General features: G+C 28.7%; 1 protein-coding gene, 1 long non-coding RNA gene and 1 other non-coding gene across 3 annotated transcripts; 2 read left to right on the top strand and 1 right to left on the bottom strand.

Annotated features, from left to right (window-relative positions):
* Positions 1–5,598: 5,598 nt before the first annotated feature.
* LOC149496422 (uncharacterized) lies at positions 5,599–6,234 on the bottom strand. Its single transcript, XR_016320941.1, has 3 exons — positions 6,054–6,234; positions 5,903–5,961; positions 5,599–5,814 (listed from the first exon to the last, which is right to left on the bottom strand). It is a non-coding gene; the product is annotated as an uncharacterized LOC149496422 (long non-coding RNA).
* A 3,963-nt stretch (positions 6,235–10,197) lies between these two features.
* On the top strand, positions 10,198–10,270 carry TRNAK-UUU (transfer RNA lysine (anticodon UUU)). Its single transcript has one exon. It is a non-coding gene; the product is annotated as a tRNA-Lys (tRNA).
* Positions 10,271–11,161: 891 nt separating this feature from the next.
* LOC105630455 (cyclic dof factor 1) lies at positions 11,162–13,620 on the top strand. The gene is made up of 2 exons (XM_012212270.4): positions 11,162–11,515; positions 12,209–13,620. Exons 1-2 carry the CDS (start codon positions 11,336–11,338, stop codon positions 13,424–13,426), a joined length of 1,398 nt encoding a protein of 465 aa, XP_012067660.1. The 5' UTR covers positions 11,162–11,335; the 3' UTR covers positions 13,427–13,620.
* The last annotated feature ends 4,040 nt before the right edge of the window (positions 13,621–17,660 follow it).

Here is a 17,660-nt window from a genome sequence, read left to right as displayed (position 1 = left end):
TAATATAATCTATTTTATCTTGTTCTTACTGAAAGATTTTTCAATGAGTTGACTCAATCTCCATTTTCATGAACAGCAAGTTAAATAGATGACAGTGAAAAAGCCTATTGCTTATTTTGTTACCATCACCACTTCTCGTAGATAAAAACTTCTTTAAAAAAGACCAACAAGATGGACCCCAGTTAGTGGTAGGTCCAATTTAACAGCCAGTTCTTCCTAAGCAAGCATCTGCTTCTGTCTTAAAACTATAATTCCTTAGTGGCAAACTCATAGTTCATATTCAAAGAAAGGAATAAAAATTATTGATAAGTTTTAATGGCATGTGGCCCGGACGTTTGAAAACAAGAAAATAAAGGAAGAGTTATTGAAGGACCTTTCTCTTTAACCAGGCTGATGTACTTGAAGGTTCCTTTCTTGCTTTAATATATTCCATAACAGGTAAAGGAGATTCTAGGATGATGCCAAATGACCCCGGTATTTTTTTAGGTCAGTAGGAGAAGGTCCGGTGAATCAAAAGTCATTTGAGCAAAGGTGCCTCATCAATTATTACTCTTTAAAGGGACCCATTACAGGAGATCTCACAAATCCAAAAGAAGATGAGAAGAATATGGCCTCAGGAATCAGGAAAAGAGAAACAAAAGGAACTAGTCACTATCCCACTAAATTAATAATTAGTCCTATTTACTGTATGTCGAACACTTGCTGAAAATGATGCAAGCAATATGTCACTAGTCTATCTATTTCTATATGCACCTATAATATGAGTAAGTGATTGCAGGCTTTATAAAGAGAAAGAATAAGCACTAAGCAATTCTAGAAAAATGGCACATTTTTCTTCCAAATTAATATAAGTGGTAAAGTGATATGCAAATTTAATAGGACAAACAAATCACATATTATTGATGCTGGTATGTTCAATAAATATAAGCACAAACAGACACATATTTACCAGTACTGCCAGTTCAATACAAGATTGCGTGCCTCTTAGAGCAGAGTTAAGGCTACCTCTGATGCATATTCCCCCAGCAGCATTGTCACCTCTATCACTATGCAAGAATGAAGTCACTTCAGGATCTCCAATACTGTGCAGCCAAGGGGGTGACTAGAGTTGGATTCCTATACAGCTAAAAGAATATATGGAGCAAACACACATATATGCAGACAATACATGTACTTTTGACATGGAGGTGAAAAACAAACAAATTCCATATTGATGGGAATGAGGGAACAATCCAAGAAAAGATAGACTCGTCAATGCAACAGAGAAGAATAAAATATTCCACCGTAAAATATGCACAATCATAACCTAACTGGAAAGTAATGGCTCACATATTTTCAAGCTTTAAAATGGTAATAAGCATACAGAAGAATCAAAATTAAACTGAATGATCTAGTCTGGACTAACCAATCCTTGGTTCTTACATATAAAATAACCTAGCCAATCTTCTTTTTTATTTTTTCTTTTGCCTATTAATCAGACTCCAAATGGGTTCGAACTTGCAACATCAGCCACTCTTCCATTTTACACAAGCCAAATGGTAAAAACTTAAAAAGGAATCCAACCAGTCATGTCAAAGGATATTTGAAACTCCTCTAATATGGTAAGCCAACAAATGAGGATAGGAATTTATCTTACATTTTGGCCTGTATATTACATGAGTCTAACGCAGCACATGGTTTATTAGTGGTAGACATAATTGCTTCCTTTGCTAAAGCAGTAAACATCATATTCGTAATCTGCTTCAGCAAGTGATGTCTAATTTCTAGAATCTTTTTGTGGCACATCTTTGTCCAATACTCCATGACTTGATTGACAGAGATTAAAGTGGAATAATTCAAAGATATTCCTTCAAATAATTTGGGCAAGTCTAACTCATTCCTAGTTAAATGCTGTATCTACCGATGTACTATTTCTCTGCTGATATGACTCAACCCAATCAGTAAACATGCTTTTTCCGCATAGAAGTTAGAAAAGCGTATTTCCTAAAAATAACAGCACATTAAAATGGAGAAGATAACAGTTAGAATTAGTTTCAAGCTCAGTTAGTCATGCCTCAATTCAGTAATATTTACTGTTAAACACGAAAATATAAGAGAATGAGAACAGTTATTATAGTTAGTTTAAAGTAAATGCAGAGTGAACTCATTATTCAATACAGAATCAGTACTCAATTATCAGAATTTTAAGGAATTATTAATTCTAAGTGAAAATTGGCAAACACACAATCGAATGGTTTTGAAAAAATTACATTTGTAGAACGCCAATAATTTCTCAAACTATGCTGCTGCAGAGGAATCTTACAAATAATTGAGATTGCAATTATTATCATAAGATTATAAACTCATCCAACAAACAATAATAAAATAATAATAGAACACAACAAAAAAATCATTAGAGAGGACAGTGCTCGATTAATAAATAAAAGGTTTAGCTACTCTTTTAACTAACAAAATTGCTCTTTTTTTTTCCATAATTTTCTAACATATTTTGCATTGCAACTGACACTATAAATTACCCAGATGACAATACTGGTTTTTGAGCAAAACCCACGATCACAAACTTAAGAAAAAAAAAACAAAGAGAAAGAAGGGAGTGTTCTCATTTACTAAATGGAAAGTATGAAACTTTTATCCTTTGAAAAGAAAACCTTGTAAAATATTTCCGCTACTGAGATGGTGAATCGCCGAGACTCCTGGATCAGATTCCAGCCAATGCGTTGCAGCTTTCGAACTTGTCGACAGCAGCCGTTAGCGGTAACATGAAGTTGAAACCGTCGACATGTCTTGAAAGGGTTGACGGCTTTTTTTTTTTCAAAAAAAAAAAATATTAATAATAAATAATCAAATGCTGGGTTAAGTTGTATATATATAGATATTTTCAGATGAGTTGGATCAAGAAAATTGATGGTAAATTATAAAAATTTAAGAATTTAATAAACAAAACTCAATATAAAATGTGTTTTTGTCAAATATAAAATCAAAGTTCAAATAAATTGAGGAGAGAGAGTAGTTAAAAAAATAAAATTATTAGATAATAATATTTTTTAAAATGTTATGTAAAATTTAAATTTTTATAGATTATTTAATTTATATTTTTCAAAAATACTGCAAATTTAAGTTTTTCTTTTAAAAGAAAACTTAGGTAACTTAACCAAGTAAAGCATCAAAGCCGAGGTTTTCTTCATCTTGGGCTTGGCCTGCAAGGCCAGTCCAATTTCAATCTTGGACTAAGCCACTTAAGACTGTTCATCCTGCCATGTTCAAGGTACCTTTCCGTCACTCGTTACACGTGCTCTACCATGCCAATTGCCAAATCCTCCTCCTCTTTTTTTTTTTTTTTTTTTTTTTTTGGGTAATAGATTATTTAGTTCCTTAGTCAAATTCTTATTATTTGAAAAAAATTTTGATTCGTCTTCAAATTTAGTTCATTAATTAAACTACTTAATCCAGAGAATTATTTTTATAGTTGACTGAGAGACTAATACTACCAATAAATGTGAGGGAGAATAATATATATATATATATATATATATATATATATATATATATTTTTTTTTTTTTTTTTTTTTTTTTTTTTTTTTGAAATAAGTGAAACTGGTAATGTTTATTAAATTTGAATGGCCAAACAGATAATAGCAAAATAACACTTTTCGGTTTTTCAAAAGGATTAAATAATTTGATAAGGTTAATTAAATCTCAACAGCGAGTCAATAATTTAAAACATTAGAAATGTGATGATAATTTAAACCAAAGTACTTCAAAAGATTATATTTATGGACCAATACTTAAAAGATAATTCTCTCTTCATCCATAAATTTTTATTCACAATTTCAACCAGTCGTCATATAATGGAGAATTCAAGTTGCAAAATTGAAAAGGTGTATAGCTTTAGTGGGTAGCTTTACTTCTCCTTTATGGAGCAAGTGAGGCACTAAAACTATTTTCCATTTGATAAGATGTTATCTTAAACATGTTTTGGTAGCTAATCATGCATATCTCATCCCTAATTTTCAGCTCATAATCTAAGAATGATAGCCATAATAGAAAAATTATAATTCAAAATGAATTTTCTTTTTTCTTCAAAAAATAATTTGAATTGCTATTTATTATCCAAATATATATAGCAATTATTTATGTTCTTATGTTATTAAATAAGTTGATTCGTGTACGTCAAAATTGTCATAATTTTAATAAGCGGTGGCGTTATATTTCCGTGTGTATGTTACTTAAAAAGGTTGATTGAATTTCCACATTTCACTAATTAAAGACCTTTAGTTATGAACCTATAATTAGCAACCGTTGGAATAGAACTTCCTGATGCTACACAAAGCAAGATTAGAATGGAAAAATGGTGATTTCGGGTCGGTTCGGCAAAATTAATTGTTTTGATAGCTGTTAGTTGTTTTAATAACGCTAAATGCTACTAGCTGTTTGAGTAGCTTTTTGATGAAAAGCTAAGTGTCTGTTCGACAAATTTAACTATTATAATAGCTGTTAGTTATTTTAATAGTTGTCGGCCGTTAAATATTAGTTGTTAGTGGTTAACGATTATATAAGGGTTTAGAATCAAAATGTTCGATGCAAATAATTGTTTGATTAGCTGTTTAATATAAAATGACAAAAAGGGTATGAAGCGATGAATAAGGTAAAGACAAATGATCGGTATATGTGCTATAAAGAAATTAGAAAACACTAAATATTAATAAAGATAACGTTTCATAAAACAATATCTTAAACTCTAAACATTATGGTAGATATTGTGTTACCGAACACTATAATTAATTAAGATAGTGTTTTCAATCCTATCAAAACACTAAACATTACTTCAAACGCTATTGCCGAACATGACCTAAAAGCTAAACGTTATATAAGTTAACTTTTCACAAAACATTATTTTAACTTCTAAAAACTAGTCCAAATGCTACGTTACTAAACACTATAAAAAATAATATATAGTCAAAATGTTAAAAGTTATTTAAATAGTCGACGCGGAAAACAAATCTAAGACGAAAGTGTTAGACAACTCAGCCCACTTTCTCCGATACAATGTCTCTTCCCATAATTTTGAACTATGTAAAGAGTTTACCTCCACTTACTGACTAAAACAAACAAATGGACTTAGTGAAGATATTTCTTTTAAGTGGGACTTAATGAAGATCTTTTGTTTATTAGCAAGTTGTCTTAGATAAAAATAACATAATAAAGCATGTTTATATCATTTAACTAGTTTAACTTGAAGATAAAGAAAAAGTGCATACTTTTCTTTTTTTTTTTTTTTTGCTTTTCAAAGTACATAATTACTTAATTTTTAAAATATACATTCCATTCAAAATATATTCTGAGTTCAAATTTAATTTAACTTTTTCCATAATAGAATATAATTGAAGAGATTTCATAATAAAAAAAAAAATTATGTGTTTATAACAAATTTTAAAGTGGTATAATTCATTTGAATTTCAACAATTAGAATAGTTGGGAAGTAAAATAAAAATACTTTTTTTTTAGTTTTATCCTTTTCTTAAATAGATATATAATATATATATATATATATATATATATATATATATATATATATATATATATATATATATATATATATTTTGCAAATCCATATCGTTTTTATTTTATTTTTCTAGATATCTTCATTATTTATTCAGTACAAGAAATGGTAAATCTTGATACACAGATCAATAAACAAGAACATTAACTGTGCCACTAGCTTGGAGGATCTGGAGTGTGGATGGTATTGGCTCCTGATGGTGAATAATCACTGAGCTCTAAATCTTGTCTGCCATTACCAAACTCTATCATTCTCTGTTTTCCATTTCAACAAAAATGAAAAATCATATATCAATTCATTTTCTTTTTCAATTTATGATCATTATGCAATACGTACATGTACCTTGTGAGAGTGGAAAGAAGATGACAAACCATGATCACTTTGAAGCAGAGCTCCAGCCCCTGTGATTTCAAGAAACAATAATTGACATCAATGCTCATTCTGTAATTCAAATGATAAATTTTTCAAAAAGAAAAATCTGCAATTTGATTACTCGGTGGTGGTGCTGAGGCAGCATTAAGCAAGGAGATAAGGTGAGAAAACACTAGTAGAATTAATACTAGTTGATGAAGGAAGTTGCTCGCCATTTTTCCAAATTGAACTTGTGGTTTTTAGAATCTTAAGGAGATGAAAACATAATGATGGATGCTTAATTTAATTTTAGAGCATGTTTTTTGTTTTTGGATATTTATAATGCAGAGAACCCACCAAAGTCAAAAATGTTGGGGGAGAAACACTTTGTGTTTTTGGGGGATTACCTAACTTGGAGGATGTGATTTCAGTTTTCCTCCCTCAAATATTAAAAAGAAGTATTCCAATTTGGATTATTGAATTTTGGATAATGGAATTTAAATATTTTATACATTTGTCATTTTTTTTTTTTGTTTGGTTAAGAAAAAATAGACCATAATTCTATGAAATTAATAAAATGTCATCACCTTAATTCAATCATTTTGGATTTAAAATTTCGGAAGCCCATATTTTAAATAATTAATTAATGAAATTTAAGTTATTTAATTTGACTTTAATGATTAAGTTGAATATGGAAATTGAGTGGAATTACAGTACGATGGTTACAAATGTTGGCACGATTTAAGCCCACGTGAAGTTAAGGAATTTTTCATGTCTCAATTGATTTCTAATTGGACTTTGACCCTAACTTTTTTTACTCATATTTTTCCAACAGTTAACGGTTAGGTCAGACTTAGTGGTCACGAACCTTAGACCTAAACTCATCTTATTACTTTTAATATTTATAGTCAAATTTAAGCACTTTTCATAACCGTGTTTTATCCTTAATGGTCGGCCAAAAACAATTTGTGAAATTACTATTTTGTCATTGTATTTTGTTTGCAAAATACATGACTTATGCTCTTCTATTTTTAGAAGTACATACTTTTCTTCATATTTTTTTTTTACTTTCGTACAATTATTATATTATTTTGTCAATTTTTTATATTCTTCCGTTAAATATAGAAAAATAAATTTATTTAATTTTTGTAAAATATAAGGAATAATCAATAAATATAAGTTCAAATTAGTTAATTTTAATAAAATACAATAATAATTTAATAATTTATTGACTCAGAAGTACAAAAATTTAAGATAAAAAGTAGAACAAAACCATATATTTCTAAAGTGTGGAGCACTAATATAGTTTATTATGATAAAACATTGGGATAAAATTGTAATTTTTTCAATTGTTTTTATTTCTTAAATACAATTTTTATTCTAATTAAAAGACTATTAACAACCTAAAACTATTACTCTTAAAAAGTGAGATGAGATGATAAAAGATTTTTTTTCCATTTACCAGAGGTTTTGAAGTTTGACCTCTTGAGTCTCTTTAAACACTCAAGAGGGAGTATATGTCCTTTTATAGGCTTTTCAGTAAAAAAACCAGATTAATCGAGAGCTTCAAATATGAGATGGTTAAAAAAAGAAAAAAGAAAAACCTTAAAACCATTGCATATGTATCACATTCTCAAAAAGCTATATCCACTTTATCCATATTTCCACTGTTTAAACGCACTACGTAAACATCTTTCTTTCCTTTTCATTTAGGTTTCATTTAAGTCTTTATTAGAAATACATTGATTTTCTAATTTTTATTGACGTATTTTATTTTTTTAATATTATATTTACTATATACTCACCAAATTTTTTTTTTTTTTTCAAAATAGCAAGAAGCAAGCTAACTATAAAGTTGTTTGCATTTAATTAACACGGATTAATCATATTGATAAATTGGTTATAATAATTCAGTTTATGGTATATGTTTTCATTTATTCTACATAATTTTGCATTTCTTTTTCTAAAAAAAAGGACAATAACTTATAATGAATATACCTCAGGATAAATATACATATATAATTAGATTAATAAAGCAATTTACAAGGATTTATTTTCATTAATTTAGATTTGAAATTTAAACTCAAAACCTCAAAATTTTAACAAAAAAATTAATCGGTTAACAACAACAAATAAAAACAAATTTCATAAAAAACCTCCTTTCCACCTAAAACTAAAAAAGAAAATATTTTTGTACAAATATAAAACAGAAATAGCAACTGCGATTAAATTAATAATTGATAATCATTTTCAAGAAATAAGTTAATGATTGATACATACGCGACGTTAGTTATTCAATTTTTTTTACGTATAATATGACGAGAGATATTATAAGATCAACGCCGCATATCAATCTGAATTCGATCAATCACGTACGTCAATATAAATTTTTATTTTTTTCGATTATCAATGCAAATACTCCTATATTAATTTACTATATTTTTTAATATTTTTAAAATACTTTATTGTACAATAGAATGTTCATTAATAATAATAAAAAAAGGACATCCATTCTTATCTATGTATAGGAGTTACTATGTTGAGTTATTAATTAATTATATTTTCCTTACAAAATGATTGATACATACGCGATGTTAGTTATTCAATTTTTTTTACGTATAATATGATGAGAGATATTATAATTTATACGATTAACGCCGCATATCAATTTAAATTTGATCAATCACGTATATCAATATAAATTTTTATTTTTTTCGATTATCAATGCAAATACTCCTATATTAATTTACTATATTTTTTAATATTTTTAAAATACTTTATTGTACAATAGAATGTTCATTAATAATAATAAAAAAGGACATCCATTCTTATCTATGTATAGGAGTTACTATGTTGAGTTATTAATTAATTATATTTTCCTTACAAAATGAGGTGTGGAATGGATTTGTCCAATAAATTGGCCAAATTCTTACCTAAAAAATACCAAAGCGTGAGGCTGCCAATCTCACACTTGTTACTTACAATTAAGAAACACTTTTATTATGTGGTTTAACTTCTAAACTAGATTTGTCTTGTTGCTAATTAGGTAATTAGAACATAAACAAATATGTTGTCCAAGCCAGACGCTTCAAAACAAGCGGTCAAGATTGCTGCCAAGCCAATGTTTCCAATGCCACCAACAATCTAATTGCATGCTTTATGAGTTTTCTATTTATAGATTTTATTATGTGAGAATACATTTCTCAACAAAAATAAATAAATAAATAAATAAAATATAATTTTGGATTCATAATCATATCTTTCCTTACATGGGGAAAAATAGAAATATAATATTGAGATTTGCTTATTTGTTTCTATGAGTATTTTCGTATTTTTTTTTAGTACAAAATAATTTTATTTGAGATTCATTTGTAGTGGGTTTGAAATTTACTTATTAAAAACAATGTTGCCAAGGCTGGATAGAAATTAAATATTTAAAAATTCAAGTGACACATGCTAAAATTATATTCTTTCTGTCCCAAATATAAATTGTTTTAGAATAAATGTTTTGTCTCAAAATATAAAACATTTTGAGTATTTTAAAAAGTAATAAATGATATTTTTTATAAATTTTATACTTATTTATGTTAAATATAATAATTATCTTCACATAACTTGATAAAATTATTCTTAATTTTGTTATAATTTAGAAAAATAAATTATTTCTTAATACAAATCTCAAATGAATTATATTTTAGGACCTATGAAAATAAAAAATGTATAAACAATTTTAGTAATTTTTAGGTTTGGTAGATCACAACCCATCAACGCGTTTAAATAGATATTGTCCAATCTCATTTCCTTCCATGAGTCGACACGTGGCACCCACGAGAAATAAATACTCCCCTACTTCCCTTCCTAACTCAACGAAGGACAGCCACTGCAAGAAGAAAGTTGCAGATATTTTTTTTTAATAAAAAAAGAAAAAAATTTAAGGAAGAGTAGAAACATGCTGCTACAAAGGTCAACATTAGGTCACACGTGGGAATTCACGATTTGCGGAGATATTGAACGGCAGGGATGTTGTCAGAACCCTTTTCACTTACTTTTTGCAGGTGGGACCCTCGAAGTATAGAGATGATGTGGCAGATGGAGGCAAGTGTTCAGAATTAATACAAGATGTGTGTTCTGATTTGTGCAGGGTGGGGCACGTGCCCACGTGCTTACATGGCATGTGGGATCTCGACAGCTTGTGCATTCGAACGTCAAAAATTCCATGTCAGAAACTCGCATGATCTCCTCGCTCCAAGTGAACAAAATCAAAATTAACGAAACCTTATCATTCAGCCGTCTTAGCTCAGCTGGTAGAGCGCATGGCTTTTAACCATGTGGTCGTGGGTTCGATTCCCACAGACGGCGTGACGGTTTTACCAAATTGCATAGAGAGTATGTTACTAAATAGCTTTTTAAAATAACAACAATTTTTAAAAAATTTATATTTTTATTAATTTAATTTGTAAAAGGAGTCACAAATGAAATCTAAATATACAAGTTGACGATTTTTAATTTAATTTATGCTAACACTTTTATACACTCACCAATTTCAATTTATCGGGAAATATAATCAGAATTCATATAAATTCAATCAAGAACTAAAAAAGGTATAAATAGCAAAATGTCCCTTAGAAAATTTAGAATCAGATGAAGTCAACTGGGGAGATGTCAAGAAGAAGAATCCAGTGAAAAAATTCAATTATGAATCAAAAGAGGCATAAATCACACATATCTCTTATAAAACTTAGAATAAAAGGAAGCTACATTGTCAATTAATTACTTAAAAGTATTGTATTTTGAGTTGGCATATGGACTAAACAATCCAAAATTATTTTTTAAAAATTGTTTTCACTTTATTTTTTGCCAATGAATAATAAAAAATAAATTCTTTTTCCAAAAAACAATTATTTTTCATTGTTTTAATTCATGTACAGACCGGATTTAGATGATTCAATCCCTAATTGAATTAATTGGCTATAAGAAGCACTTAAAAACTCACTGAAATAGTACTGCAGCAATCAGCAGAGGTTGGACTCCAGAAAATATATTTGACCAAAAATGGTTGATTTTGGCTAACAGTAATAAATACAGATGAAAACGCAGGGAACGACAGAGCGAGGAATAGACGAGTATTTGAAAGAAAATCGGGTTGGCGGGGTGGAGTGCTGAGATGGCGCAAAATAAAGGGGGGACAGTAAACCACTATCTTTATAAGCAAGAATGGGGAATCAAACAGCACGAAAGATCTCAAGGCCACATAAACTTGTGGCTCACAATATTTCCTTCTTTGCTGATGTGGCATTCCCCTCCTTTCTTTATTTACTAACTATGACTTCTAACTTCCAAGTCCTCCTCCTTTTCTTCTTCTTCTTTTTCTTCTTCTTCTTCGATCCATCTCTAAATTCCATAGACAAGCAAAATAAATAAATAATGTCTAATTCTGCAATAAAGCTCTTTGGCAAAACCATACCATTGCCTCTTTACCACCATAAAGACTTGTCTTCTTCTTCCTCTTCTTCTTCTGATGAGGATTGTCCTGATAGCGATTCTACTTCTTCACTTGAAAATAAGACTGCAAAAGAACAACAACAACATCAAGAACTTAACAAGGTATATTTCTTTAAAAATTTTATCTTCTTTTTATGTGTTATACTTCATAAAGAATTGAGCTTTAACTATTTGTGCTCTTTGTTTTGTTTTTTTCATGTTCTTATTCTTGATTGCTGATTATTTTATAGTAATATGGGATTTTCTTGTATTTCATAAATATTTCACCACTTATTTATCAATTTATCCACTGTTATCTCTCTGTTTCTTGTAAATGGAAGCATGGATTGTCCATTTTTGTTGAAATCATTATTATTTTTAATTTTCTGGTATGGGAATCAGAACAATAGACACTCTCTGTTCATTGCTCGTTTTACAATTTAGTTGATGACTGCTACTCTTGAATATTATCAATTCCGCTAGACTTCAAAGCTGTTGCTAAATTATAGCTCACTATTACTAGTTCTTCAAAATACATTTGATTTTGCTATTATTTTGACAATGGAATTTTGTAGTTTATAACTTTTAATATTTTTCTTAGGATAATTTTTTTTTTATAAAGTTCCTTAACTTTTGGATAATTACCGAGATGGGTTTCTTTCTTTTTTTTTTTTTTTTTTTTTGGTGTACGAAATTGAGTTTGTTAGTATGGTAATTTAAGTTTCTGAATCTCTGTTTTTTGTACTATTTTTTCCTTTTAGAAACAGAGTTTTACAATTGAAATTGAATTTCCAACATTTGATTTTGAAATTTTAGGAACGTTCAGCAAAAGAAACCACCAATGACAAACAAGAGAACAGTACTGCAGACGACTCAAAACAGAAAGAAACCACCACCTCATCAGACAACAATGAGAAACCCAAGACAAGCACAGCCGAAACAGAGAAAGAAAGCTCTAACAACAAAAATGGTGAACAAAGCGAAACGAGTGATTCACAAGAAAAACCATTAAAAAAGCCTGACAAAATACTCCCCTGTCCACGTTGCAATAGCATGGACACAAAATTCTGTTATTTCAATAACTACAACGTTAACCAGCCTCGCCATTTTTGCAAGAATTGTCAAAGATACTGGACGGCTGGAGGAACAATGAGAAATGTGCCAGTTGGCGCCGGTCGCCGGAAAAACAAGAACACGTCAGCTTCAAATTATCGTCACATAATGGTATCAGAAGCATTTAAATTAGCTCAAGTAGGAAACAGCACCACAAATTCAACTGTTCTTAACTTTGGATCATCAGCAGATTCTACGCTTTACGAGTCCGTGGCTTCGGTACTGAATCTTTCAGACCAAACATCGAATAATCTCCGAAACGGGTATAAACCTAATAGAACTGAACATAGAATTCACGGAAGTGAAAATGGAGATGATAGATTAAGTGGTTCTTCTATTACGGTTTCTACTCCATCAGAGAAAGTGATAAGTAACTGTAATATGCAAGAAACAGTTCCTTATGCCTCAGGTCAAGTAGCATGTTTTCCGGGGCCGCAATGGCCTTGTCCGTGGAATTCTACTCCTTATTGTCATTCTGGTTTTCCGGTGTCGTTTTATCCAGCACCGCCCTATTGGGGATGTTCTGTCCCAAATCCATGGAATTTGGCATCTTTAAATCCTTGTGCGACACCGAGCTCAAACCCTGGTTCTGCATTAGGGAAACATTCAAGAGAAGGAAATATTATTCTAAATTCTAATAATGTCGAAGATGGTTCAAGAGAAAGTGACTGTTCAGAAAGAAATGCTTTGGTTCCAAAAACATTGAGGATTGATCATCTTAATGAAGCTGCAGAAAGTTCTATATGGACAACACTTGGGATTAAAAGTGAAAAATCAAATTTCAATGGTGGAGGACTTTTTCAGGGTTTTCAATCAAAAAACATCGAAGAAAGAAATTACATTAATGCTGATAAATCTTCTGTCTTGCAAGCCAATCCTGCTGCCTTGTCAAGGTCTCTCAAATTCCAAGAGAGCACCTGAAATTAAAATATATTGTAAAAGAGAAGAACTTACCTTTAACAAGCTTCTAGATATGGCTGCCTGCCTTCTTTTTTTTTTTTTTTCTAATCTTGTTCTCTGTCCCATTATGAACAAACAAGTGTCTTTGTGTATATTGCGTGTGAGATATGTAACTCTATATATGGAGAATCTTTGAATATCATAAAACTTTCAAATTGTTGATGCAGCAAAAACTATTCAAGACCTGCAGTTCATTGTTTTCTTTCAGATTCTTACCCTCACAGTTCACAGGCTTATTAGGCTTCTTTGATAGATATTTTGTATGCTGGTTTACTTTTTGCTTCTAGAATACTTTTTTTTTTTTTAATTTTATAACCAGCATATGTTATATTTAATTTTTTTTGTCGCTGTACAGAAATTGAGATCATTTATCACCTCAATTAATATCTTATTAATTCTAAAAAACTTATTTACCATTTATAGAAATTAAAATTGAGTTCGTTTTCGCCGCCCTTACAGAAAATATTAAATATATATTTATTTATAAATATGGAGGCGAGGGCAGATTGAAAAGATAGAAAAAAGGGTTCCTGTAGGCCCTGACTAAACCAGATAAACTTGAATATGTAGACATATGTAAATATATGTGTAGAAAAGGCCAAGCATCTTTCTTTATCAACCCACAAAGAATCCAAACAACTATTCCAAAAGGTGGAAAGATGAGGAAAAAGTTTTCTTTCTCTACTATCTTTTTGCCTGCTTTTCACTTTCTTTTCTTTGTTTTTTTCCGTTTTTCCTCTCGAAATGCAAAATTAAAATAAATATATTATCATATGATGTCAAAAAGATGATTATATATATTATAAGATTTTTCTGTGCATTTTGGTTGAATTATTAATTAATACATAAAAAATCTGATAGATATATGTGTCTGTGATCCATCAAACCAGGTTGATACATACAGATATAGGAGTGTTGTTATCAAAAGCAGCAGGCCACAAGTTGATCTAAATACTAGTTGTTAATGGGTCCCAAAGCATGTGATACCAATCTTCATTATACAACATATATATATATCTTTTACTTTATTTTTTTCCATTTCTTTTTCTGCTTTTTGCTTTTATATGAAGACAAATATTCTTTTATTTTTTCTGTTTAGAATATCTCTTTATTTCAAGAATATTATATTATTTTTTTCAATTTAAAAAAAAAAAAATCTACTTTTACCCAAAGTTAGCAATGAACAAACTTTCAATTTAGCACCTAAACATTTACTAAATGTTTAATTTGATCCAAATTACTTTTGAACAAATTAAACTTTGAGTTTAAGATAAATTTACCCATTTTTGGCCAAAAAAATTAAATATTAAGTTTCCGAATTTTAGATAATTAATAATTGTAAAAATTAAAACATTAAAGTTAAAAAATATTAAATTGTAAACAGTGTAAAAATCAAAAAATAAAAATAAAAAATATTAAAAATTGAAAACTTTTCTTTTGTTCCGTTTTTTTTCGGCAATAGGATTAATTTTCTGTTTTCATTTTTAAATTTTTAAACATTTTCTTGTTATTTTAAAAATATTTTAAAATTAAAAATTTAATACTCCATCTGTCCCAAAATATAAATAATTTTTGTGTGAATATTTTTTCAAAATATAATTCGTTTTAAGTATTTGAACGAGTAATAAATGATGTTTTCCAATATTACCTTTATTTATATTAGATATAAAGTTACTTTTGATTTTAAGATAAAAATTATTTATTTAAATTACTATTGATTTTTTTATAATTTAGAGGAGAATTAATTATTTCCTTAATTTTCGTGTAAAAACTTTAAATGATTTATATTTTGGTACATATGAAGTATTTATTTTAAAAAAATAGGGTAAATTTTATATCTTAATTAATTAAAAAGTTAATTTTGCACTAAATGGAACATCCAATAAAAAAAAATTCAAAAATTAAATTGAACAATTATCCTTTAAGCAATAAATAGTATTATCCAACCAATAAAGAGCAATCTTAAATTTTTTTATAGATAAATCCAATTCCAACTTTGCATGATTGAAACCTCCCATAAAATCTCTTATCAATCTTGTGGTTCTCCTTGGAGAACAACTTTTTTTTTTTTTTTGTTGTGTATCAACCTTATATAATATGTGGAAACCATTTATACACTATGGAAAGCCCACTAAGAACTCTACTTTTTTCAAAGTAATGTCCTTTTTCTTGAGATGGCCATTTGCATGTCTCTCTCTCTCTTTGTTTTTTTTTAGTGCATATTTTCAACAAGTAGCAATAACTTGAAGTTCCTTTCATATTGTATAATATTATAAGAGCAATATTGATAAAGCAATTCATCTCAAAAGTCAAGCTACACCACTCCAAAAAGGCATAATGGGTTTTTTTTTTTTAAACCGTCAATATCCGAATTTCATTATCAGAGACAGTTTAATATGACTCGGAGTTTAATTACAGTTAATACTTTTTACCCATCTCTGCAGGTGCGATTAGTAAGATTGAACCCGATAACTCTTCTCACATGATCAATTTACGTTGTCAACTGAACTTGCTTTATTTTATCTGCTTCTAGAGTGAAAAATGAGTATGTTTAATATAAGAGCCTAGTGTGTAATTTTATTTATAGTAAACGAATTAAGCTTGCTTTTCAACCTTTTTATTCTCCAACTTTCCCTTAATTTGTGTCGTTTATATATTTTTCTCAGTAGTTGTAACGTGTAAATACCCATATGAATGTACGTATTTATTTTATTTTGGGTAAGCTTAATTCAATGCAGTAGAATAACATTCAACCTTAATTTTATTCTAAGATAATAATTATTAAATATTTTTATTATTTTTCAGGTAGAAATTCTATTTTATTTTTACATAACTTCAATCATTCACAAAAACGACCCAAATATACGAAATGGTGTGGCCACTAATTCATGACTTTAGCATTACGCACTAAGGTCTTTTGATTTTTCAGGTCATTTAGGGTTGTCTATGTTATCTCATTCTATTCCGTTATCTCATTCTATTCTATGATTTCATATTTATTTTACTGATGTAATAAATTGTTTTTTTTAAATATTATTGTTACAATAAATCATTTTTCAAGGGAAACAAAAATTTGAGTGCACCTTTACATTCCCACTCCCAAAGAAAAGCAAGAAAAATCATCATCATCATTATTATTATTATTATATAGCTCAGAAATTACTTAGTGCAGACATACATAAGTAATTAATATTAATTAAGTAAAAAAAAATTATCCTATACAGTTTGATAATTTTTTATTTCTAATTATAATATTCCAATGCAAATTAACTACTTGATTAGAAGACTTCCTCGTTCATGCTAGTGGGGAAAACACATAACAGATAACTTAATCTAGACATGCAACTTGTGAAACTATTATTATTATTATTATTATTATTATTATTATTATTATTATTATGTATAATAAAAAAATACTATTAAGTAATTAATTAAAGTGAAACCTTCTTTTGTTAATCTTAAAATTAGGTATAAAGCAGTTCCTTTAATTATGAAATGAAAAATTAAACTTGTCATGGAGATGGCGGCAACTGGATTCATATAATAATCCATTGTGATTAGATATTTATTGCACTTTATTATCAATTTTTTAATTATAATTAGTCGGCATAATTACGAGTTCAACATAGTAACAGACTAAAAAAAAACTGTTGGGCCAATTGTTTAAAATGCTATGGCATTACTATTGGGCCTGTTGTGGAATACTGAGGCCTGAAGGGGAGAATTAATGGACCAAGGAAGAGATACATCAGCCCAAACTAAACTAGCCCAAAGGCCTAAATTATGAACTTATTATGTCAACGTTATTACTTTGATTAGCGTAGTCGACCTTCAATATTAAGCTTCGTTTGTTTCCGGAAAGTTTACTTTCTCAGAATACATTTACAAGAAAATTATTACATCTGTGCACAAATAAGTCGGTGTTTATTCATAAATATAAGTTGTTTTGAAAATATTAAGGAGAATCAATGATATTTTTTCAATTTTACCTTTATTTATATTAAATACAATAATTATCTCTACGATTTTCTAAAGGGTAATTTAATCAAATGAATGAATATTTTATTATAATTTAAGAAAATTAATTATTTCTTTAATCTTCTAAAAAGATAGTTACTTACCTTGTTTACTCCTACCAAACATTACCTTAATTTATTTTATTATCTTATTCTAAAGTCCCTGCTTTCTATCAAAA

Source organism: Jatropha curcas, chromosome 5 (genome assembly GCF_041381405.1).
Source record: "Jatropha curcas cultivar XTBG-Jc1 chromosome 5, XTBG_Jcur_1.0, whole genome shotgun sequence".
In the NCBI taxonomy this organism is placed as follows: domain Eukaryota; kingdom Viridiplantae; phylum Streptophyta; class Magnoliopsida; order Malpighiales; family Euphorbiaceae; genus Jatropha; species Jatropha curcas.
Note: the sequence above shows the minus strand (reverse complement) of the source record. Positions and strands in the feature narration are given on the sequence as shown.

Excerpts from the sequence above, each read along its gene's own strand:
- LOC105630455 (XM_012212270.4), top strand. The coding sequence starts at position 11,336 with ATGTCTAATTCTGCAATAAAGCTCTTTGGCAAAACCATACCATTGCCT. Across the intron at positions 11,516-12,208 it reads AACATCAAGAACTTAACAAG|GAACGTTCAGCAAAAGAAAC; the intron begins GTATATTTCTTT and ends TTGAAATTTTAG.